General features: G+C 40.2%; 1 protein-coding gene across 3 annotated transcripts in view; it reads right to left on the reverse strand.

Moving 5' to 3' along the window:
- The window catches only part of LOC141773915 (cGMP-dependent protein kinase 1), a 119243-nt gene that overhangs the window by 58536 nt on the left and 34185 nt on the right, over positions 1–26522 (reverse strand). For all 3 annotated transcript variants that reach the window (XM_074646084.1, XM_074646082.1, XM_074646085.1), the window contains exon 3: positions 19507–19620. In XM_074646084.1, the coding sequence (XP_074502185.1) occupies positions 19507–19620 (114 nt within the window). The remainder of the gene's footprint in view (positions 1–19506; positions 19621–26522) is intronic.

Raw genomic sequence — 26522 nt, forward strand, 5'->3', positions numbered from 1 at the left:
GACCCCCTGACCGGGTGCCACGGACCCCTGGGGGTCCCCGGACCCCACTTTGAGAAACACTGCATTATATGACAGAAAATACGTTCTAAAATAAGCTCCCTCCCTTTCTCTAAGTTCATCTGTCTATAGATGCAGAGAAATCTGCATTTATTATCTGCCTACTGCAGAGCCTGTAGGTAGATCTTCTAGAGTAGAACATCATGACAGATGATGATATGTATTTTGACAAAATACTATATATTATTCACAATCACTGTCCCACCAGCAAAGAAATGCATTAGAAAAACCTTGGAAATGTTAAATCAACATGTGTCTTTCGCTGCCATATTGGTTTTTAGGACGTGCTCAGCTGTGAATGAGCACTCGTAGATGATTAACCCGGGGTTACACACAGCTTTGAGAAAGAGAGTGGCGTCTCCAAACTAATTAGTGGGAGCATCCACCATAAGAATTTTCACCCTGGAATATTGTTTCAATGTTTGGGTTTGAGGGCATTTGAATTGGTTTTCATCGTCACTCTGAAAACTTCTCTCCTTGTCAAATCTGTGACTTTCCTCCTCCTGCAACATAATTTCTGTCATTAGCATTTTCTCCAAAACTCTTTCCTTCCCTGTAATGTCTAAGAAAATGAGAAAATCAGCCGTCCTCTTCTCACTGACTCTGCGACACACTCACACACACACACACACTTAAAATCACAGTCACGTGAGCTCTACTCCTTCGAGGCATCCCACATGCCTTGTTTTGGAAAGCGTTAAGAGAGCGATGCTGTCAGGGCAGCAGGGTGGAAGAGTGTAATCTCCTTTCCCCCCAAGTCATTAATAATATCAGCCAAGTCTGATTACAACTGGATGAGCTCTTTAGAGCGTGAGAAAGCAGGACAGGTCATTTACACCAGACTGTGTCACAGAGACTAAAGAAAAAGGAAAACATTAGAGGAATTCTCCTCATAATTATAGATCTAATTATTATCATTGAGACTTAGAGGACCATAAGACAGCGTAGGAAATACAGATTCACTGATCCAAGTTTCTCCTACGCCAAAGAACAACAACCCTTGATTGACATCATTTGGTGTTATCTGGATCATTGCATGTATTTAGCTAGAGCGGTAATGTGTGCTCTTATGACAGCTTTCACATCTCAGTGAATCCCAACGTAGCTGGCTTAATCAGATGCAGTCTCCAGCTGTCACCTCATGTGGGAGACCGTAGTCCATGGACTTAGAGCAGCAGCTGCTTGAGATATATTGAGTTGAATGTCATACCACCCGCCATCCACCCACCATGTTCACCCACGCCATGTGGTGCAAAGAGGATGACCCGTCTTTTGTTTTAGAGAATAACTTAATTGCTGTTGTATTAGGGGTTTCTATTTCAGCTGTGGTGATATAAAAAAAAGAGTTTAATTTCAAAACCACCTATGTCCAACAATGTCCACCATTAAGAATGAAAAAGACAGCTACCAGCTAAACTATTTAAATACATAAATCTAACACCGAGCACAGACGGGATACTCTCGCTACATTTCGGTCGGAAACATCCCGTCAGAGGCTGATTGAATAGGAGAATTCCTAAAAGCGTGCTTTTAGCTTTCTCGGTCTTAGAGAGGAAAAAAACACCATTTACCGCTCATCTCTGTAACATTAACAAACCTCACTCCCAACCTTTTTTCATCAATTATAGTCGATCTTGTTTGGAAGTTCATTATAAACATGCACACATTTAGAAGACTGGAATTTTGGTGTCAGTTTAAATAAGTGTCCCATTCATCCACCTCAAGTTATAGCTCTGTGACTGCAGATTTGCTCATGTAACTCATATCTGAAGCAAAGCATTAACATTGTTTATTTCCAGCCTTGACAGCTTTTGCCGGGAGCCTGTAATTTTATGAATACAAAAGCATTATTATTTAAAAGTCAAATTCATTCGACCTCATCATACTCTCTGATAGCAACTACTAAAGTCATTCAAGGAGTGGCGTCTCTCTAGATGGGACAATCAGTCATGATGGGTGACATTGTCACAACAACAGAGATCATTTGCATCATTTGCCATTAGCTAACGCCATTTTAAAAACAGTGCTGTCGCTTGAAGTTCACTGTCAAGGTTTCAAATAAGTTTGAACAAAGCAGAAGAAAATGTACTTAAGGTCAACACAGTAGGGGAAATGTGTAAACAGGAAGGCTTTGCTCAATACTATGGCAAAACACAATTTATATGGAATAGTCTATAAATAGAGACATTATGAAAGTACTTGCACAGCAGTGGTAAATATGTTACTGTACAATGAGATAAGTGCAATCCAATCTTATGAGTCATGATTAATGGACTTCAGCAGGACTGACATACATAACTGAAGGAGGGTGTTATGCGTGGTGCAGAGTGAACAGATCTCAAACCTCTAATGCAGGGGTGTCAACGGGGTGTGGCGTGACACATTACAAATTAAAGTTGAGGTGGTCTCAACTTTTTTCAGCGCTCCAATGACGCTGTGAAGCTTCAACCAATCATATGTTTTTGTTTCACCCTGTTCCGTTACATCTAAAAAAAAAAAATGCTCATAAACTTTTGTCGCTCATAGTGTGAACATAGCATAAGAGTAGCAGGCCCTATGCTGGACACGGTATTATAGATCCCACATGCTTTCGTACAGGCTACGTGACACAACACTGTCACATGTAGGATACTGTTCATGCAGGAGTCCCCCGGTGGAACATGTCTTCATCAAAAAGAAGAAAAGTGGAAACAGAAGTGTCAGGTTTTCCATGAAAAATGGACCAGTTCCTATTCCTTCACAGAAGTAAATGGGAAGCCAGTAGTGCTGACCTGAAAGGACCGTTGCCATGGTAATCGACCGTCAAATCAGTATTCCAATGCTTCATTTTTTGTTATTTTAGTGTAATAATAATGTATAAATCACAAGATATACCATGAAATAAGGAATAATCCTACAATATTATGCATTATTCATATTCAATATGAATTATTATTAGTTATTACCAGAAGGATATCGCTGTTTGTTTCTGTGTGGAGGTGCGTGTGTGTACAGTAGTGCAGCAGCGGCACAGTCCCGGACACTGAAACAGGGGGAGATGGAGACAGACTGACAGAAGAACATGTCTGCCTGCTCCACCGCGCCCCGCAAAGCTTTGAATATGTTCGACTGTTTCTCACCGAAGCTTCAAAGCCCCAAAAAATGGTACTCGGGACAGCCCTAGAAGCCAGTGTGCTTGGTGTGTTCACGGCACCTTTCAGTGCTCAAGGAATATAATAATCGGCGCCACTAACAGACTCGTGGCGGAAAGTACAAAACTTGCGACTACAACTGAGAACAGAGAAAATAAATGAATTGCTGGAAGGTTTGATTAAACAGCAGTGTGATTTTAGTTGTAGCCGAGAGATCAGCGAGACACCTCAGGCTGTTCATCTGTTTTGTAAATGGATTGTTCATTAATTGTGAACGTTTTCAGGATATACTTGAATGTCTTTACACTGAAGGATGAATGTATGGAAGTGTTGTTATTTATAGGTTATTATGCAATGGTTTATACTGGTCCGGCCCACTTGAGATCACATTGGTCTGTATGTGGCCCATGAACTAAAATGAGTTTGACACCCCTGCTCTAGTTGAGGTGGTTCGGGCATCTAGTACGGATGCCCCCTGGGCGCCTCCCTTGGGAGGTGTTCCAGGCACGACCAGCTGGGAGGAGACCACGGGGAAGACCCAGGACTAGGTGGAGAGATTATATCTCTACTCTGGCCTGGGAACGCCTCGGGATCCCCCAGTCAGAGCTGGTTAATGTGGCCCGGGAAAGGGAAGTTTGGGGTCCCATGCTGGAGCTGTTGCCCCCGCGACCCGATCCCGGATAAGCGGTTGAAGATGGATGGATGGATGGATGGACCCCTGCTCTAATGGATGGGCAGGTATATTAATTATGGGGATAAAAGAGTGAAACAGGAAAACAATACAATGCCAAATTGGTGATAGCTACTCTACATGGTGAAATACAAGTATTTTCATATTTTTATTTCAATTATCTACAAGTCTAGAAACAGAAACAGTGAAAGGAGGAGAGGGGTCATAGGCCAAGGACTAAAGCGAAATTTCTCTTTGACGAGTTAATGAATGGTAGACAAGAAAAGGCAGAAATGAATAGGAATGAAGGAACAGAGCGTTATATCAAGACTCTGTTAACATATTGTTCTTCTTAAAAGCCTTTAATCATCCCAATCACTTTTCAACAAGCTCCTGTTTTTTGTTCAAACGTTTTCTATTAAAAGGAATTCTTCTCTTCTTTCCTACACAGATTTCATTTCATGGTGTCGTCATGATTGAAGTACCGCTACCTGAGCGGATGACGTCAATGATGAGGAAAACTGCTCCGATGTAAGGGGGAGCGAGAAAAACACATTTGCTATCCACTGCAGCATCTGAACACCAATAAAAAAAATTGCCTTACAGCCTTTTTCACATCAGTTTGTGAGATAAATTTTAATTGTTTGTTGTCCTCATCATCATATACAACCAACCAGAAACTATTCGCCACAGAGGAAATCAGTTGAAATAACCTGATAAGTTTCAGTCTGGCCGGCTGTAGAAAATCAAATGGAGGAAATGAAGTGTGTTTGCTATTCATCAGCAGATGGGTTATTTTTAGGCCCTGGTCCAGGTTGTATTAGATCAGATGACACATTTCACTATATAGATGGATCTGAGGACTACTCAAACTCCACACTGAGATCTGTCAAATGTTTGTCAGGCAGTGAAATACCTATTTCCTTATATAGTTAAATTACAGCGTGGCAGTAAGCTGATTGCAAATAGCGGGCACGCGCCTGTCAATTTAGAATGACTCTGATTAACATACGCACGGTGGTAAGGAAAAAATTAACTAGTGCGCACGTATTATGAATCCAATGGTAATTTTGTGTGCACACTTATTTTGTGCACAAAGTAAGAACATTTCTGCGCATATATTAGTGGCCCGTTGGCACCAGTATTTAGTCATGTATAGACTACCCATGTGCAGAAAGTCCAATTTTAGCAAGAGCTTTCTTCCTACAGCCATGCAAGCTTTAAATAAGTAACCTTCCCTTAAGTTACAAGAAATCCAGTCAGTGGTGTGTATTGCTAATCCATGTCTTTGTCTTTTTTATAATTCTGTATGTCTTACTTGCTCGTGCTATGTATGCACCTGCTGTAGAAAAGAATTTCCTCCTTGAGGACAAATAAACCTTCAAGATAACTCCCTACTGAATGAGTTAACCACAGTGTCTACACTGAAAAATTACAACAAATGTGCTTTTTTGTTACAGTTCTGACAACAAGAGAAATAACTTGTGTCATTGTTGAATTTCATCAGGCCTTCTGTCAGTCAAACCTGATGTTTTGCAACCCGTTGAGGCAAAAACATCAAATCTCAGCACCCAAAAATACCGAGCGGAGCCAGAGTGATAATTCCCCCCACTGCTTTGCCAGGATGTGATGAATACATGTTTCTGTGACTGTGTGTGAGTGACTGACTGCATGCCAGCAGGAGTGCGCATACTCCTTGTATGTGTGTGTATGCCACTCTTGATCATTTCTTTTTTTATGAGACAGCAATTATTCTGACAAGAGGCCTCTTTACTCTGCAGGAGTCCTGGATTCAGCTCTGTTTCTGGAGAAACTGTTCATTATAGGGAGAAGATGTATAACCATGCCAACATTAATCAAAGCAAAGAGAGGCCCAGAGATCATAATGTTTTTCTCTGTTCGGGGATCTTGTGTGGAAAATAAACAATTCTGCCATGTTTCAAATATTATAACATCTAACTTATAAATTACAACTTCCAGAGCCCATGATAGACTGTGTCCCTTCATATTTGTTTTTTATCCTTTGAACACTACCTCCAACCTACTGGTCAACACATATTAAGTGTTATCATTCTGCCACCAGCATTTAGTTTAACAGTCTGTTGCTAGTAGCAACCAATACTAGCACAGTGGCATAACAGTTGGCACATTCACCGTTTTGTCAGATCTGTGACCAAGCAAATATTGACAGGTACCTTTTATCCACCCTCTAAATGCCCATGTTGGACCATCATTTGTACTTCATTGCCGAAAGCTACTTGGTAGCTTGTAGTTGTTCTTTCACTGGTGATACTTTGTTTCTTCCTGCAACCCTATCTCCCAGAAATTGTGTTTATATATTACAATTTTTCAACTACAAATGCATTTCAAGAAACACGAAATGCCACCTGAACGAGGAAACGTTTTTGATGAACGCATCTATAAAATATTTATACTGAACATGAGAATAAAACATTGGTTGAAAACATATTTAAGTAGTTTTCCCTGCAATATCTACTCTTACAATACATTATGTGCTTGTAGCAACTATTAAAAATGTATTTTATGGTTAGGTTTAGGCACTCAAAGCACTTGGTTAAGGAAAGATTGTAGTCATTGTGAAATATTGAAAAAGTCAAAAGAGGTTTGTAGGTCAACCCAGAAGTTATTATCGCCCTGGGTTCCCTTGACAAAAAGCCAATGGGATTTCTCCATTGGGTTTTTAATTATTGCAGAAAATAAGATCTGTGCTAAACAAATGTTTATGATACTTGCACGTTTTCTTCCATGAAATAATCTCCACAAATGAACACCACTTTTATGATTTTTGAAGCATAAATGCAATCGGCAGAAGTAAAAAATCTAACGTCAGGCTATAAACAAACTGTCACAAACACAATGTTACAACACCTGGCGGACGAGTCAGCGTGATGACGTTTAGTAGTCTCCTTTTGCTAGTTAGCAACCGCCTTTTTTAATACACGTAAAGGCTTCAAAATTCACCGGTGGGGTATTTGTAGATGTATTTTATATCCAAAACGTTAAAATATCTTAAACATGTGTTAACCACAGACCTAAAATATCACATCTTATTCACTATCATCTATTTCTCATGGGGCATGAAATTAAGCTTGGTTTTGGGAGGATGGAGGTCAACAAATGGAAATTCCATTGCCTCTCAGTCAGTTACTTTAATTGTTTTGCTATGGTACTAAACATCAAGGCCTCTTCACTGCCTCAGTCTACAATTGGCAAGACAACATTTACTTGATGAAACTGCGACGAAAGCAGGTGGGGACGGGAAATATAGTGGGCAAGATTGCAAGTAAAACCTTTTAGAGCTTTTGGCTAATATTAGCATTCCACCAATTAAAAATGTTCCATATATCAAGCATTGTATGTTCCTCTTCTACACTCACAGCATGTTCTGCTATGCTTGTATTTCCCCCCTTCATAGATGAAAGGTCATCTCTCAGATTTGCTCAACATTAGTGAGTCTAGCATTTTGGCTACAAATGGCCACATGGTATCCGTCCTAGACCGCCGGATCACACCTATCTGATCTTTGCGCTGGGAAAATCAAACTAAATTCAGCGTTTAAATCTGTAACAAGCATCTTGCTCCACGCCGATCAACATTGATTTTTAAGGCTACATTTTCTACACTGTGAGAAACAGCTCGCTTTCAGAATTCCTTTCCCATAGATAGATCAACAGGTTCATCAAATCAATAAGTCCATTAACAGCCGAAGGTGTGAGTCATACGTGCTCCTCGTCTCTGGAGGATTAGCTTTCATGTTCCTTCCAAGCAACATCTTCCTGTGATCACCATCCGTATCTGACATTTACACTTGTCATTTCAAGTGTCTTGTCATTTCAAGCGCCTCCGTTGGCCAGATCACAAATCTGATTGCAATCCATCTTTTCCCACAAATCCACTTGGAAATCCGTGTCGGCCTTACTCAAGCTCAGAGGGTGGTGGTAATACACCTGAAACTATTTAGTAACTGCCAGAAACACCAGAAGATGAATAACTTCTGCACTTTAGCAGCTATAGCTTACTAATCCCTCTTTGTCTCAAGCGACCGGGAGAATGATGCCTAATTTCTGTGTAATTTTACCTGCCATTAACACTGAACAGACCCTGTACTTCTACAGAGAGCGTACTGACATAGTCACATGTGGACAGATGGATGAATTGACACCATAGACTGTATAAGAAGTGAACGTAGTCATCATGACGTCACTCATCAGTTTGTGGACTGCCGGTTTGAAGCCTCGAGTTCGACGTTTTTGCCGTCACCATCTTGTTTTTTTGACACGAGAGGTTGCAGTGAAGTACAAACGAACACTGAATAAGACATTTTCACACAAGCAAAAAGGTTATAATTAACTTTCATGAACTGAATACACACTGTGAAAGGGTTTAGGTTCTAAGACGAAAACACAGACAACTCCAACACCGGACAACGCCGTGGTAGTGACCTGTCAATCACAAGGTAGCCACACCCTAAAGCATATCCTGCTTTATGTCTATTTGACTCTAAATAGGACCATAATTTACTAAATGAACATCATGCAGTATTGAAGAAGACTTGAAACTAGCGATTGAGACCATAAACTCATGTTTACAATGTTTACTGAGGTAATAAATCAAGTGAGAAGTAGGCTCATTTTCTCATAGACTCAAAAGAATGCAAGTTCAAGACACTTCTGCATTGGCTTCACTTCTCAGACCCAGAGGTAGCCCACTGATTGACACCTTTTCAACATCTGGATTGAATGCATTTCGGAGGTGGCTTGAGCAAGCAAATTTCAGTCCATCTTGAATTCTTCATGGAAGCATTTACATTTAGCTTTTTTTAAGCTCAGATCACTATTCAATCTGCTGAAGACGCATTAAATTAAAGTATAAATGAGGCATAAGATTCCAGATAAGTAGCACCTGATTCACTGTGTTGCTAAGAGAAGCAGCTCCACAAAGTCTCCTGAGCCATGTTCCCTCACTGACACCGGGGTATAAATTCACCAGCAAATAACAGTGTGTCAAACAGGTAGAGCGACAGTCCTCAGTTACCCTGACATTCCTCCAGAGCAAAATGTATGTTCATATTATAAGCCTGTCCATAATGTCACTCGAGACTATAAGAATAAAACAAGAAAAGCAGCTGTTTAAAGCTACACCTACGGGGCTGTATTCTGACTGACTGCCTGACTGACTGACTGACTGTATATTGCTGCTGTCTGAGGTTGCTTCTCTCTGGGCGTTTTAACCTTTCAAGCCGTCTAGAGCCCCAGAAGAGCCTCTAGCTCCGGGCTCACACCTGCGCTCTAAATGAGAATCAGGACAACAGCAGCAGCAGGGGCCCTCAGTCCAGGCGCGCGCACACACACACACACACTGGGACAACCTTTAACACGTGCATTTACACACAAAAGCTATAAGTTATAGACACCAGACAAAAATACAGGCATTAACAATCTTGACTTCAAACAGCTGGGTGGGGGCTTCCCTGCCACCATCACCATCTTACCAGCTCATTTCTTGCTGCACTCTGGCAACAGCGTTACCACGGCAGCCATGGAAACAGAGGAGATTTTCCCCCGCTCTGTCCCACTGGAATTCTATCTACCGACGCCAGTCTTTCTGTCTTCTTCTCTCTGTCCCTGCTTTGAAATGTTCTTCGCTTATCCAATGAAACCCTTTATCCTACGGCAATATAGCTCTGAACCTTCAGCACGAGGTGATGGAAACAGAATCACTGTGCCTCAACTTTTGCAACAAAATATCTGAACATCATTACGGACATGTCAGTCACAGCAAACGAGATGCCAATTTGTGAGCTTTGTTTTTCTAACCATCATTAGTAATGCCTGTTGCTTTTTGTGGTGCGATTTCAGATATATGTTTTTTCTCTGTGTGTCTGATTGCTTGTCTGAATTCCCATGTGAAATGCCTACATAAACTGTTTGCTATTTCTTGCATTTTTATATTTGCATGTTTTATCTTTTGGTGCATTTGCATGTACGTCAGTCTTTCATTTCCCTGCTCTTGGTTGCACCTCTAATTGTGGTGAGTAGCGTACGATTGGAAAAGACACAGCATCACCGTAGATGGTGCCTCGGTGCTTCTTGTTAAGAGTGCACTCACTAGCTTTCCTGATGCTGAGAGCCCTTATCTCACACTCTTCACAGCCCGGTCCTGTGTAATAATGGTACTCAGATCCACACACAACCACTCTTGGTTCACAACAGAGAGTATAATATGTTGTTTCTCTTGGTTTTAAACCTTCAGGGTATACATGATATCTGCTAATACTCTAAGCATAATTAAAGTGAAGTACTCTCTGAGGTCATCTCACCATTTACTCAGCAGTACAACAATGTACCCTCTACAGCACATTTGGCTCTTCTCTCACTAGATATTACAGTTTCTATTTATGTATTGTCATATGCACAGCATTTAGAGAGAAGCAGTTGTTGGCAATGGAAATCTTAGATCATAGGCAAAATATGTATAAAATGAAAACCATGCAAGTAAAAAATGAGATTCTAAGACATACAATAGTGCATAAGTCCAGTGTATATTAGTACATAGTATGTATAGTAGTGTATAGTATACACAGTGTTTAGTAAATGCAAAATTAATAAACTGTAAGTAATGTAAACAGGAGTGTAGTGAATGCATATGCATAATGAGAAGATATAAATATACATATACAGAGATGTAAACAGGTAGCTAAACAGTAAGTAAAAGTATATAAAGGTACTGTAAAGTGACAATATAATGGTAAGACGACCTGCCTGTACCATATTTGAAATTACATATCTTTAGGAATTACAGCTACCTAGCCCTGTTGTTGTAGATCAGTCTAAAATTTAAAGGAATATTCCACTGTTTTTCAACCTTATCTCTATGATTTGATGAAAATAAACAATGGAAAGGAGCATGCAAAATACAAATGTGTTTTTATATTATATTTAAAAATATGAAATTAAATAACAGCAATATAGATCAATTAAGCTGATACAAGGCCGTGAGTGTTCTCCAGGTTTTTCAAAATTATAACAAGTCTCAAATTTTTCAAAATGATGACTACACAAGTGGCAAAACCTGCCGCTAACGTGTTAGTTTGCAGAAACACTTACTGTTCACTTCTTCCTGTACTGTCACTACTTTCTTTTATCTTTTTATTTTTGAGCACCACCCAATAACCCAGCTGGCTAGTTGTAGATAGAGGTAGCTAGAATGAGGCTGTCCCTCAGGCTGCAGAGACCACAGCGGCCTACTGTACCAAAACACCTCCACAGATGGCTACGTTTACAGTTCATTCTGCTAGAAAACCTGTCCAGCCGATTAAAGACAGGCACTGTATACTACTCTACTACATAAATGTAACTATATACAATATATAAATACTCTACTTATAAATGTTCTTTGGGAACAGGAACAAAAGAGGAGTTAACTGCTTCTAAGTGTTTCTGCAAACTAATGCTTATGCTTGCATCAGCAAAATAATGCTGTTTGCTTGAATGCTGAATGGCTTATGAGGCTGATAACGGTTGCTAATTATTAGAACAAATGCAAGATAGGGCTAACACTTGCTCCAACACGTTAGTGTGCAAAAATAGTATCCCTATGGAGGACGCACAGCTGTGTCAGTGTTCTAATATTCAGCTGAATTTATAGGAAATTGCCATATTTCAAGTGCAAAGTGAAAGTGCTTTGCTTTATAAAAAGCAACAGAAGTAATGCTTTTTGTTTTCGGAGGTTACTTTTACAAGGCAAATAGCCGGTTGCTTGGTATTCTGCGCCTGATCCAACATGAGAGCAGTCCCCAAGAGTGCGAGGAGGCCAAGACGAGGTACCGATGTTGTGGAATCATACTGCTGGGTCAAAACAAGGCTGGAGGGGATCTCACAGTTCATTATCAAGTCAGGTGAAAAAAGTGCGGACAGAATGTTTTGTAGGTAGTCTGCATTTCTTTAGGATGAGAGTTCAAGAGTAAGAGACTCAGGGGGGACACTGACAGGCTTACTATCAACATGTTTTATCATTTAAACACAACAGAGTCCCCAGCGAAAGCCGCCATTCTCCACCGGTCATGATGTTTAACTTGGTGCGTGGTTCTCCAAGGAGTCGAACCTGTAACTTATCTCTCTCTGCCAAAACAAGATTCACTCAGTGTGGATAGGGTGATTGCTGAGACTGAGCAGACGTACTCTACTACACACACACTCACACATTTACACACACTCACATGCACATTTTCCTCCCTCAGATTGATTAGAAAGACGACTGTTTGCTCACTCCCCAGCGGAAGGAAGGGGTTTTCAAACAGCTGAGCTATCACTGTCACAAGGGCCATTCTCCGAAGTCTCCAGGACAATGCTGCTGCTGCTGTGGCTTAATTTTCTTTCTGTAATACCATGATATGAAGAGCTTTTCTTTTAGTAACACGTGTGTGTGTATGAATACTGATGCCCTAACATTGGCCTTGTGCTAGCTGTCATGTTTTATCTATGAAGCATGCCGACGTGAGAGACAGTTTCTGAAATGGCACAGGTCCGTCAAAATGCAAGCGTGTACATCAGAAAGTATGTAGTTATGCAGGTCTGTGCTGTCAGTAATGGGTTTGAGAAGCTCCTAACATTCAGTAGGTGAACTTCAGAAGACTGAATTCATCCCCATATCTTGGAAAAACAACATGATCTCTGGAATACATGAAATGACCACATCTTAGTAGCGCATTACGTGGTGGTGGCACGTAATGTGTTATAATGATGTGCCGCCACCACGGAAATAATTTAGGAAAGAAAAGATCATGGTTTGGGTTCAAATAAGCCTACGTCATTTAAAATAAGTCAATGTTGACTTTTGGTTTCACCCTAGACACTAACAGTGGTCTCCTGGGTGAAAGTCCCACGTTCGACCCATCCATCAACCCTGACCTCCTCCCTATGCGGACTTTGATTAAACCGTATTTCTGTTGAACCGAGGAATTTGTGTGTCCACCACGACAAAAGGATCCTAGTTGACTTTCCATTCCACGTAATGTGCTGTTAAGAGGTTGTGGGCATTTTATGCATTTCTGTGAATCAGATATACGGGCTGTGATCGGGCTTTGGAAAAACAATAAAGACAAGAAAACAGGCTTTAAACTCCTGGCAGTAAGGCTTTTAGAGGAGTCAATGGTGCTTGTTGTAAAGTCCCACTATCCAACATTCACCCAGAAAATAGAGCCCTTAATCTTAAAGGACAGATTCAGGTTGCCAATTATATTAATTTCATTTAATTTTTATCTGAAGTCCGCATTATCTGGGTTAGAGTATAAATGTCAAATAATGGGAATCATTAGGAGAAAGGAAATGTCAGTTTGAGATGAATATCTGATGCGCAGTATATGTATGCATTATTAATATGCTTCTGATAAATTTATACTTTAGATTTGATACATCAGTGATTCCCAACCTTTCAAGTGGGATGCACCCATTTATCGACCACCATTCATGTTCTCAGCGTGTTCTTTTCCAATGTATTTTAAACTGGATGTTTTTTTAACACTGTTGATTATATAAAAGTGGATTTTGTTATACAAGGCATGGCGATCCTGGAATTGTTGATGTTTAGGCTCGGTCTCTTTTTCCGTAGCTTTATTCAAGTTTGAATTTGTACTACTGCCACAGCTGGATGATTCAATCATTTAGCTATGTATTTTGACTTCTTTGCACACTTGGCAACTACTGTAGTTTTCTCAATTGCACCATGTGGTGTTACTGTACGGTGTCACAACGGAGGCGTTCTATCATAGCTGGTAGTTTTTGGTTATTGTGGCTGAATATAAATTAGCACTGCAGCAATTTGTAATCCTATTTGTTTGTGTGTTTATTTTCCTTGTATCACAAATGTGTATATATATATATATATTTTTTTTTTTTGTAAATTGTAATTGCAAATTAGCTGAGGTACTCTCGCTGCAGGCGTACCCGCTGGGGAACACGTACCGCTCTTTGGGAGTTACTGCAGTACATTGTCAAAATACAGGAAAAGACAAAACTAAGTCCTGATATAATGAAATGCACATTCTCAGTCCTTTTGTTTGTAATAATTCTAGCCATAGGATGCTTAATACTAAAAAACAAACTAAAAACAACTAATAGGGATAAAGGGATTATGATAACATTAATACTATAATCCACAAATTAAGCTTTTAACTCTGTTCATTAAAAAATATACAGACAATGAACTCTTTTTTTTATTTGTTTGGTGGGTAAATAATAAGTTTGCCGTGCAACAGCTCTCATTTTAGTTTCCAATCAATTTAATACTACCATTTTCTTAGCCATGCCTGTTTTCCCAATACTTGCAGACCCCGCGCTCCTTCAAACAGCTGAACCATAATTATCGAATGTGCATGGGAGCATGATAGGGAAAAAATGTGGCCAACCCACATTGGACATTGATCAATGATCATGAAAATAAATACTTGTAAAACCTGACTGCACTATAACACTCGCTCTGTATGTGTGTGTGAGAGAGTGACTGATACAGACTGACAGAAAGTGAGAAACACAGTATGTGTCTGAAATGTGTGTGTGTGCCTGCTGCTGGCGAATACCCAACAGTATAATTGATGGATAGAACTGAATAGGATTTCCTCTCAAAGGCACGCTGCCCCTCACCTCATCCAGATCTCCCTTTAAATGCTCATGGTACCTCTCAACGTGAATCATGACATTGTTTATATTCCAAACGTATAATCTAGTCATATATTAAAGCATTCATGTGCATTCGATTGAATCCCAACTGAGAGCACAGCTGAGTTTCTGCAGTGACGTCTGGGACTGCTTTTTCCATCACTATCATTAAGATGGAGCACACAGATAATCAGTCTCGCTGATTATGTTAGTTGTGACTGGCAGTGACCTCACTCTCTAAGAGAGGACTGGTCCAAAACAATGTCAGGATTCCCGACGCTCATTTAGAGCCAAGACTGAACAATGGGGCTTATTTGTGTGCCACAATCTGGTATCACATTTGTTAGAGACATAATTTTCTATTTAATTTGCTAGTACTACAAAATGACTATATTTGAATGTGAAAGTTTATTTTATATCGTGGAAACTAAATCTTTGGTTAAGGTCCCACAAATCTCATGGTCTTTTTTCAGAAAAAGACCTTGAGATGTTGATGAAAGCTATGGACAAAAGCTAGATTTTTTTGCCAAAGATCTATAATTAAAGTGTAGAATATCTAATAAAGACCACAAACAGCACCTGCTTGTGATTGGTTCATATTTAGAGCAAGTAAATTCAGAACCGGTGACGTCTTGTTGGCAAATTTAGATGAAACTATGGAACATAAAGAGTACATTAGTGTTTGACTACGAAATCATGAATTAATCAATTGTTGAATCAATCGACAGCAAAGTAATCCGCAACAATTTTAGGAAATTGGTTCATCACATAAATACATTTTCAAACAAAAATGCCAGATAGTACTTACAAGTATTACGACTTCTCCAATGTGAGGATTTGCTGCTTTTCTCTGTTTTGTATCATTGTTAGTTGTCCAAAATAAGACATTTGAAGAAGTCACCGTGGGCTGCAGAAAATTGTTACAGGCATTTTTTGCAATTTTCTGACATTTAATATCCCGAACAATGAATCGAGAAAATAATTGGCAGATTAATCAATCATGAAAATAATTGCTAGTTGCCGAGTTAACCCTTTTACCACGGTTTAGAAGTTTTCAAGCATTTTCAAGAAATAGACCGAGCCACAACAACAATACTGTTTTAAATGTCTTCTTTCCCGCTGTTGTCATGTGGCGCAGTGACGCTCACTACAGTCATCTTCTGCACAGCTTTGTGCCGCACCATGCTGAATGCATCCTGCTATGCTGTCCAAGTCTTTATGAAACAGTGACATTTTGATGCTATAAAAGAATATTTTTTAGCAGAAGGCCATCGTATGTCTGTCTGTCTGCAGACAAAAAAATACCAATTTTGTCCTGCTTCCCTTGAGGTAGTTCCCTCATTTTGCTGTCACTGCTGTCCTGTATTTGTCACCTCTCTCTTTTGTCTCTCATTCCAACTCCTTTCTTCCTCTCTTCTCTTCTCTTCGGCCAGCATCTTCCCAATTGCTGTCATGTGAAAATTACCTGATGTGAATTTGATGGCAAGGGGAACATTTTTCTCTCGGGCTGCAGATGAAATCCCACCTCATTTGCCAAGCCTGGCAGAGTTAAACCCCAAATGGGTCCATAACAGACTAAGTGTCTGTATCCTGAAACTAAACATAAGATATTGATTGGTGGAGCTTGTTGGGGACAGTACGCAGCCTGGGAGTAAGTGCTACTCGAAAGGCTCAAGTCAGGGCAAACTTACTTTACAGGATCCATTTCTTTTGGGAGAGTCCAAGCAAGTGCTCACGCATGAAATCACCTAAAGGCTGGCATGAAGGGGGATTCCCTTCAGGAATTTGCATGGAAATGCGAGAATTAACACAAATTCAACCAATCTTCGTTTTACTTTGGAGAGCTTGCAATTTTGACTCATCCCTGCAATAGGCTATATCCGCTTACAATTGTGTAATTGGATGAATACTTGCCCATTTTGCAGCACAAAATGTTCCAATACATTGTTTTTTTTGCAGTTTAGAAAATGAAACCAGTTTATTGATTTGTTTTACTGAGCAATCTGTTTGTTTATTATTTTAATTTAACAGACTAATTTTGCATATTAGACGTTTCAGTATAAATCATAGATTCTGCTCATTCCATTACTGCCAACCATTTTCCAACAATGTGTTTTTCTTTCTTTCTAGGCGATCACTGGTTTCTATTCATTCATACCAGTGTGGTTTGACAACTTGCATAGAATTGAAGATTGAGTGTGTGATAGATTATCTATCATAGTGAACAGTGTGTCTGTTTTCATTGTTGTCAGTCATGTTGTCGTAAATTCAGATTGATTTGGAAAGCCAGCAAACAGACACAATGCTCGTTGTGATGAATTTCCGAAATCAAGCCAGTTTCAAGTCAGTGATTTTCCTAATGTTCTGAAATGAATAGAAACCACATGATGTCTGGAAGAGACTTGGAAAAAAACACAATGAAAAATCCAAAACTCTGCTTTGGAAATGGTTGCCAGTAATTTAAAGTAAATGGGCCAAAATATACTGTATCACTTTTATGGTGCTTTAATGGACCAGTGTGAAACAATTAGGGGGATCTATTTGCAGAAATGGATTATAATATTAAAAAGTGTGTTTTCTTCTGTGTATAATCACCTAAAAATAAAAAATTGTTGCGTATTTGTTACCTTAGAATGAGCTGTTCATATCTACATAGCGAGCGGGTCCTCTCCACAGAGTCCGCCATGTTGCACCGCCATGTTTCAACAGTAGCCCAGAACGGACAAACCAAACACTGTTAACTTTTCCTGCTTGGTCCGGTGTCGAGAACGTTACTCGCTGCCGTTGCCGCCACTCTCTCTCTCTTTCTTCACCGCTCACTTCCGACATACACACACACTCTACGCACTGGCTCTGCCCCAAATAACCTATGCTACTCTTACAACTGACTCTAGAGCGGGACATTCATGTTTTTGTGTAAGCCACCATAGTTCTTCTACTCAATCTGCAGCCTCACCGCTAGATACCACCTGATCCTACACACTGCACCTTTACAACTACAACAGTACAAGCTCATTTTACGGTCACTGAAACTAACTAAATCTTGTGTTTTCATGCTGCCTTGAAAAGTCAAGTCAAATTTTAAACATTCATGATCACAAAAGGTTGCACACTGCACCACAATTAAAACAAACAAACCCTCCAAATACCATCATTATGTCAGCTATATAAACACTCTGTGGTGGAAAAGCCTTGAGTTGTTCTTGATTGGTTTGACTGTGTTCAAATCATAACTGCAAACAATTTCTCTAAATGAGTTATTGCACATAATGGCCCTTAATTGTTTCTGCGAGCTTTCTTAATAGACAACAGACTCCAATAATCTCTTCATTATCACAGTTGGAAATAATGTCATTAAATTTTGAATTACCTTTGCAGTTAAAGGATGGAGGGGGGTAATGCACGCATTTTTTATGGAGTCCACATTAGCAGGTTCATCATCTAGATTCTACCGAGATGTAATTAATCATGCATATGACTATGCGATGTAAATTGAAATTACACTGGGGATATATCATCCTATAATGTTACACGTACAGATCAGAATAAATGAGTTGATTGGAAGCTGAACCCCCATGCACATTCATCAGGTAGTTCACATCGGAGGCCGTCACCTCTAATATCCTATGTGGCGGATTAATTCCCTGGTACAAAAATGTGGTTTTAGTGTAGAGACATACATTATAACAAAGACAACCACCCTCTGAGACAGTGTTAGTGACCCTGCTGGACTGTAAGCACACTTCTGCCTATGTAGACAATTACATCATCTGTTCCCTGCAGAGCTTTTATTAAGCAGCCGCCTCACCAGCAAGGCACTGACGTACACTTCTAAAGATCGTGGCAGGAAGTACATACCGGTAGGCTGGTGGCAGGCAAAAAGAATATACAAAAAGAAAAAGACAGACACTCTGTCGCCTCTGGGAAGGGGAATATTTTATCCCATAAGAGTTGGCTCATCTCCCGTTGGGCACTTGTTGCCATAGCAACGGGAGCTGGGAGTTTCCGTCAGGTTGGCTGGTCAGTAGTGGAGGATCATGGGACATGAAAGGGGTCAGTAAGGGGAATGCAACCTGGCCGCCACCGTCATCAACCCGGGTTTCCTCCACACTACAAGTGGCGCCTCCTGCCCTCGTCTATGACCCCGAGGGACCCGCCCTTCATGCATTCATTCACACCTGGGTCACACGCAAAAATCAACCAGCTCACAGTGCGTGGAATTATTTACCAGGTCGATAGTGATAATACTGAATTATGATACCGTACGCTCTTCAGAGCCAACTGGAGCACTCACTCAGACACTCGCCTACACTCATTTATTTTGATTTGAGCTGCATTTATCTGCACAAAAACACTTTCACCCATCAGACCTTATCTCACCTTTTTGTCTGTTTATTATTCTATGCAAAGACACACATCCAGGCTATTTCACATTTCATGCCTCACATAAACACACATTTTTCATCCTGACACACTCAATCTCAAATGTGCGTAGTCCACCATCTGTCCTGTCCTTTTCTCAGTCTCCTCGCCTTACTCTATCAGGCTGCCTATTCAAATCGCCAGTCTGATAGACCACCTACTCACCCACTGTGCATCTTTCATAGCTGGAGCTTTTGACACATGAAAGAGTAGACCTTGACATTCAGCTCAGGGGGGGTCTAGCAAAACACTTAACTGGAGTGTTGAGAAAACACGGAGTGGCAATTGGTGTTTCATCATGACCGAGGAACAAAGCTAGTTGCGCTACACAGTGACTGTGTGATCCGGCTCTCCGTGTCAACACCTGAGTGATATCTTTACAGGCAGAAAGGCCCCTAATCCTCCACACCAAGGGAGCAGATTTCAGTGGATGTGTGTTTGTGTGTGTGTGAACAGGTGACATTATCCGTCACCTGGGGGACATGTAGACATTCAACACAGCCTGATGTGAGCACTTTGGATGTTTTTCCAGGTGTCTGCGGAGACTCACTCTTGACTGTCGCAGTCCTGGTGCAGTTGTAGAGAATAGCCAGCTCTCCAAACACCTTCCCTGGCCCCATGGTGCACAGCTTCAGGCTCTCCTTCGTCACCTCCACCTTCCCGTCTGAAACATGCAAAGAGAGGTACGCCATTAAGCATAATGCTATTCAAATTGCACATTCATTTTGCTGCTTGATTACCCAAGTGTGTGAGCCCTCTGCTACATTCAATATGTGCAGCAAACAAAGTTTCAGTGATGAAATGGAGTGGATGATAGGTGTCTGGGGGGCTCTCGCTTCATTTTGGGGGGCACCCAGCCAGAGTGCCCTTGACTCACTGGGCTGGAAAAAAAATAAGATTATTTTGCAATGTGGAGTTTCCAAGGGCTACTGGCCTCCTACCGCGTCTGTTCATGGCCCTGTTAAATAGCAATGCAGCAGGACCAATGTGAAATTGAAAATTGTACTTAAAGCTTAACACTCCACAACTCACAGACACGGTATGGTATGCCTTAAGGTAAGGACTGGTAGATTCAAACACTCACAAAGAATGCTCTAAAATATTACAATGGACCATTTCACAGTTCACACAACGTTCCAAACCTGCCCCAGTTTATTTCCTGTTGCAGTGTATGTGAGTGACGTAAGCTCACAGGAAGTAAACCACAGATATAAAACAGTAAATGCGATATTACGTCATAACTAATGGGATAACCGTTCGCCATTTTACCTGTACAGCTGTTCAGCACCTAACTGCTTTACCAAAAGGACCAAAGAGACCAGGGAGGCTGCCACCACACTCCACACGTCAGTATAAAGTAGATGAGGGATTTATTTTTAAATGAAATACAAATGAATAAATGTGAAGCCCAGGCATATCAACACAAGAGTAACTTTAAACACATGCTTGACAGCAACAGGGAACACTAACCAACCACACAATCAGCCAACACATTGTTATTCAAGGCCAAACGGTCGCACTTCACGTTGTTTCACCACATCTAACCCCAAAATTAGCCGCCTTGAATCCTGCAATCAGTCATCATGTATTAACATTACACAATTTCCTTTCAGTAAAGCAAAAAAAAATACCCCCTGTCTTGATCAGGTGGGTAAGTAGTTCAGTCGGAGAAAGGAGATTTGTACTTCAGCAGTTCAGGTCAAGCTTGCAATTCATTCGTTCATTCTTGCAAGTCATTAGAACATGTCACATCTACTGTTTTATATCTATGAAGTAGGGCTGGGCGTTATCGCCTTAAAATAAAGTCTCATATTTTTTCACGTCACACATGATTTTAATCGATTTATTTCTTAAAAACAACTTTTGAAAATAAATGATGCCTCTTGAAAAAGCATTATTATTATTATTATTATTATTATTATTATTACTATTATTATTATTATTATTATTATTATTATCATTATTATTATTATTATTATTCTTATAAGTATTTTTTGTAAAGCAATAATACATTTTTAAACAAAATTAAAAATAGGCTATATTATTGTGCATACTCTGTGGCATGTTACAAAGACTTTAACTTTACAGCAGACAGTGTTTTGGAAACAAACTCCTCACTTTTATTAGCGCATGCTGCCATGTTAATATTCTACCTGTGTCTGACACATTTCCTATGAACTACCACAGGAGCTCAGGGAAGCAGTTCCATACCATAATTACCCAAGTTCAAGTGAAAATTGATTTTCATTATTTTATAATTGCCCTAAACCATGAGTTCAAATTAATTGATAACATTGATTTATCATGCAGCTATACTATGAAGTAAACATGGTCATAGTCACCATTCAAATCTGTTTTCTAAAGTAAACATATTTTTTCATTAAAAAAGCTTTACCTACAATTACTGGCATGTGAAGAGTGATATTTAAGGAATAACTAACTTCTTTTGACCTTTATTAATCTTCTAAGGTTTTTGCAAACAAAACCAAATGCTAAAAAAACACTGAAGAATGGAATCATGGTGCTGCAGAGATGTCATCTTAGTGAACCTACGCAAAGAGGGGCGTTATGGGTAACCGTAGGTCACAGAGGGAGCCGACTCGCATACCTCCCAAATATCAGCAAGCTGACTGGTTGATCTGACATCCTGTCGGGAAGCTTTCTTTATTTTTTCTTTCAGAGTCTGGGTGTACATTTCACCACAGCGCTGCTCACTTGGGGAAGTGCTGTGGTGAAGAGCACAGCAGAGCATAAGAATCTAAAATCCACTTCAACACACTTCAAAACGTTGCCTTCTTCACACTGTGGTTTGATAAACGTGACACTGCCTCCTAGTACGTATGTTACTTTAGGTTATGCCCCAAACCCGTGCAAGAAAGCATGAAAGAAACACACGTGAAGGTGTCTGAACTGTGTATGTTCGCTTACGTGCAGCCCGGAGAAGCATAATTACAATTTATTAAGGCATTTAAATCCATATTGTTATTCTTAACACTGGAAAGAGCTTTTTGGACCGTGTGACCTGGAGGTTGGCAGCTGCCACCGTGTTTGAGACAAACCTCACCAAGCACGTATACTTTCCCGGAAACTCGGCATTCCAGCGGGACAATAACACTGATTCACAGAGAGCAAAAACCCCAAAACAACAGTTAAAATCAGATAGGCTACTCATGAAATATGGTAAGATTATAAGAGCAGGCGAGTCATCCACAGAGGAAACAGTTTGACACTTTATCTTGTTAGAGAAGGCCGTGAACTCCTTTGACAAAAAGCCTCCAAAAAACACCTGCCATATTTCAGGACAAATTATTTTCTCCACTTTGTATTTTTCCCATCGGAGCGATAATGCACCTTTTTCGTCATGGTAAACAATACATCATCCATTAACACCCAGCATGAACCTATACACGCAGAGAAAATCTTCAGCTCTTAAAGTGTGTCACCATCTTACTGTCTACTTCCCTGCTGTTTTCACTGCCCATGGTTGACATCCTTTTTTTGTGTCTGAGCTTCCTGCAACACTCTCCTCTTTTTCCATTTGAATGGAGAAACAGCTGGATATCAAAAAGACTAACTGGGATGTCTTGTCATTCAGCTTTTTAACAATGCAGTGCTTGTGCATCTTTCTTTATTATAAGCATAAGTATTCATAGGACCTTTCTTAGATTGAAAAACATACAAAATAAATGTCTTTCAAAACTCTCACTCCAATGCTTCTTTCAGTTTAGTGAGGCAAATAATCACCGGGCTGCTTGTTGAGTCTGAATCTGATAAGACAGCTACGGGTGCTATGCTTTTGAAGTTTGGTTCTCATGGTAAATGGTAAAATGGACTTGCATTTATATAGCGCTTTTCTAGTCTTCCGACCACTCAAAGCGCTTTAATGAAACTATGAAAACACTTATTGTAGGTTGTAGTTTCTTGTATTACTCATTCTATTTTCCACTTCCCTCCAAACAAGCTCATGTTTGTTGACAGACTCATGTTGTCTGAGGGGCAGGGGCGAAAAAAATGAAATAGGCACCAGCTGCATGCAGTGGGGAACCAGCAAGCAGAGAGTTTTCTAGCATGTAGGGCAGCCTTTATGGCACTGTATAACGTTTTCTTATTTTTAAGGCTACCCTCGAGGGCACTTTATCATGTTTTATCCACCATAGGGCAGTAATTCTCAAGGTGGGGTCCAGGGACCCCCGGGGGTCTGTGGCACTCTGTCAAAGGGTCCACGAATTATTTTGCTATATATTAAAAAATTGTTCTGTATCATTAAAAAAGTGCACATCTACAAATAGGGACCATTTGCACCAATAAAACAAACACCCACGTTAGCTTTGGGCCAATAGAAACTCTGATATGATTGTGACACACAGCAATAAGCTCATTACTTCAAAGTTGAAGCTCTTACTGACAGTCAGCTTTCGACTGGCAAATTTAAATGTCTGGATTTATTAGGACTATGCCAGACTTGCTACTGTTCATTTTCCGAAAGCTTTTAAGAGCAATTACTTGAAAAGTACAAATTCTGTCAAGTTGAGCCCAAAGGCAATTTGAATAAAATGACCCTCTGATTAAAAGTATGTAAGTGGTATTAACATGATTCAAACTGAAATGTGTCTGGGTCTGAAGTATTTAGGTTTTTAAAGATAACAAATGGCTCCTATGGCATCTAAGAATACAAATGGTAGTAAGCAATTGGTGTTAGGATTAAGAGGGGATCCTTGGAAAATGTTCTCCCCTGTAAGGGATCCTTTTTCTCTACTGCAAGGGTGCCCTTTAGGGCACTTTATCATGTTTTATCAACCATAGGGACATCCAACAGGGCACTTCATTATGTTTTCTCCACTGGAAGGGCACACAAGAGTGCACTTTATCACGTTTTCTCCATTTAAGGGTTCCCTAGAGGGAAATGTATCATGTTTTCTCTACAGGAAGGGCATTATCTACCATAGGGGCATCTAAGAGGGCACTTTTTCTGTGTTTCTTTCGAATGTGGGAGCACTAGAGGGGGCGGTCTCATGATTTCTCTCAGGAAAAAGGGAACCCCTGATGCTTGTTTACCATAGCAACTGTAAAAACATTTCATGAACTGAGTATAGCTGGAATAATTTTTGTAGCGTTAATTTAGCCTTGAAAAGTCTATAACGACTATAATTATTGAACTCAATTCGCTGCAAGTATTAAGAACATTGAGAATCAACTGAGCCAAACAAATATGTGCCAAACTAATTAGTGAACTGTGAGCGGTGTTGAGATGATGATTGGACTTGTCACTCCCAAAGGCCGTGAGCCCTTATTACAACCTATTAAACCTGGATGTAATAGATAGAGAATGGATGATGAATAGTTTAGAGGAACATTGCCAATGGCTGCCATGTTTTTTCCAGTTCAAAAGACAACATTTCGTTTCAGGAGGAAAAAACAAAGTAAGTCTCTGCAGTGACGTATAGGTAGAAATAGATGCATGCATGTGTGCATCAATACAGATAATAGCTGCCCTTTTCAAAAGGACATAAGACACAGAACTTCGTTAGGTGCAATGAAGGGCGGTCTGAGGTTTAATAACAGCAGGTAACAGCAGGTAGCAAAAACTTTACGCTCGACTATGGACAAGCTAATAATTTCCTGTGGATGGCCATGTAATTAATCCCTGAGAGAGGTGAGTGGTTGGAGCACAGTGCTGTTTTGGATGACTCACTGACTGCAGGCTGAGGGAATTGCTAGGAAATTAAGTAATCCAATTATTTAATTATTAGAATTCCACTAATGGTCCTTTTATCCCTTTTAAAGAAATTGCTATTCAGAAGTTCATATGAATCTATCCACACATGCCAACACATGGTCCAGCTCATTTCCTGCTTTTGTGTCCAGTAAGGCCTGCTTTATCACACTTCTTTATTACAGTAGCTCCACATTCACTTGTGATTCACCCCACATGTTCTATTCAAATCATATTCAAATAGCAATGCCCACAGGCAAATGCATGCCCTCTCACTGGGCAGTTGATCTGATAACAAGGTACAGTACATTTACATTTCACCGAGCCATTACAACAGCTGTTTGCTGTCCTGTCTAAAGGCAAAATAAAAACACAATAAGAGGGAAGATCTGAAAAATTCAAATGTATTAAATACTGCATGTATAATGTTAACTGCCATTGGGGTTTATCAGAGTCAATGTACACCAGCTTGTCTTCTCTCCCTGAGGTGGTGTAGCCGTGTTAATGGCTGGATCATTTGAATGCACACCGCGAGGCATTCGGGACAGACGGACGGAGCAGACTTCCCTCTGGCTCAAAATCAGATGCGATTCTGGCTGCGTTCCAAATTAAAAAAAAGCTGCTGTCTTTTAGGGTTGACTTTATCTCACACTGGTGCTGAAGACTTCACAGATAAAAAGTCGACGCGAATGTGCTCCCGCTAACCCTCTAACAGGAGTGATTTAAATAATCCTCTATGATCTGAAGGATATCTGACCAAATTAAAAGTTATTTTCTATTAAGAGATCTGTCTTTTAGACTGAACCTGATGGCTACGATTAACACGGTTAGATTAAAGATAAAGGCATCTTTGTAACGAGTCTACTCAAATGTGCTTCTGTAAGCCACAAGTGACGCAATGTTTTTATTACAAATAAGTTAGGATAAAAGGACATTTGTTTATTTCCACGCGGAGTCTTTCACACTAAGGCCATGAGTCTGCGTCTATAAATAAAGTTGACTTTTAGGGGTCAGGCGCAGGATACGGTTTAATTCTTCCTCCTCTTCTTTCATTGATAGTTTTTATGTATTTCAAGCAGCACAAAATGTACATAAAGAAACAGGATGTGGGGGAGTTCAAAATCCCAAGAGGATATCATATAACCACCATCCCCATCTTGATGGACCTTGTTCTTCCGCCACTGCTCACGGGTCCGATTACCCGATCCTATCCCGATCCATTAGAGCAATGGAGGAACACACTGATAGTAGGTCAAGCAGAACATTGTTGCAACCTGCTCCCACTGGCAAAGAATGGGATCATGAACAACTGAAGGTTTTAGGTAGTATAGCGCTGAGGTTCAGTTCAGGTCAGCAATGATATCTGTGAGAAAAACAGTCACGTTCTGTCTGACAGTTTGAAGGGTTTTGTGGAGGAAAGCCATGGGAGAAAGGAGACTGACGCTGAAAGCTCTTTTAGATCGAGCGTGGGATCTATTCATCAGGGACTAGAATGGTTCAGAAAATTCCAGGGTTTCAAAGAAATCGCCATCTGCTTTTTTATTTCTTAAAAAAAAGACATGATGTTTGAAAGATCTCATAAATTGCAGCCCATTCAAAAAAATTGGCATAAATAGGCCTGAAGTGATAGCTTTTATTGTGCATCCGCTCTGAGCAGTTATTTGCTTTTTCACCTTGTATTTCAAAGAACACAATGTGACCCCTCAAAAAAACACTTTCAGCAGAACAAATATTCATAGCTGCCCAGTCGTGAAAAATGGCACACATGAATTAAACACCGTGGGCCGACATCAGAAAATGAAATGAAATAAATAGATCTCAAGATGAATGCAGCGGCTTTGCTTCACAGTCAG

This window comes from Sebastes fasciatus, chromosome 9 (genome assembly GCF_043250625.1).
Source record: "Sebastes fasciatus isolate fSebFas1 chromosome 9, fSebFas1.pri, whole genome shotgun sequence".
Lineage (NCBI taxonomy): Eukaryota > Metazoa > Chordata > Actinopteri > Perciformes > Sebastidae > Sebastes > Sebastes fasciatus.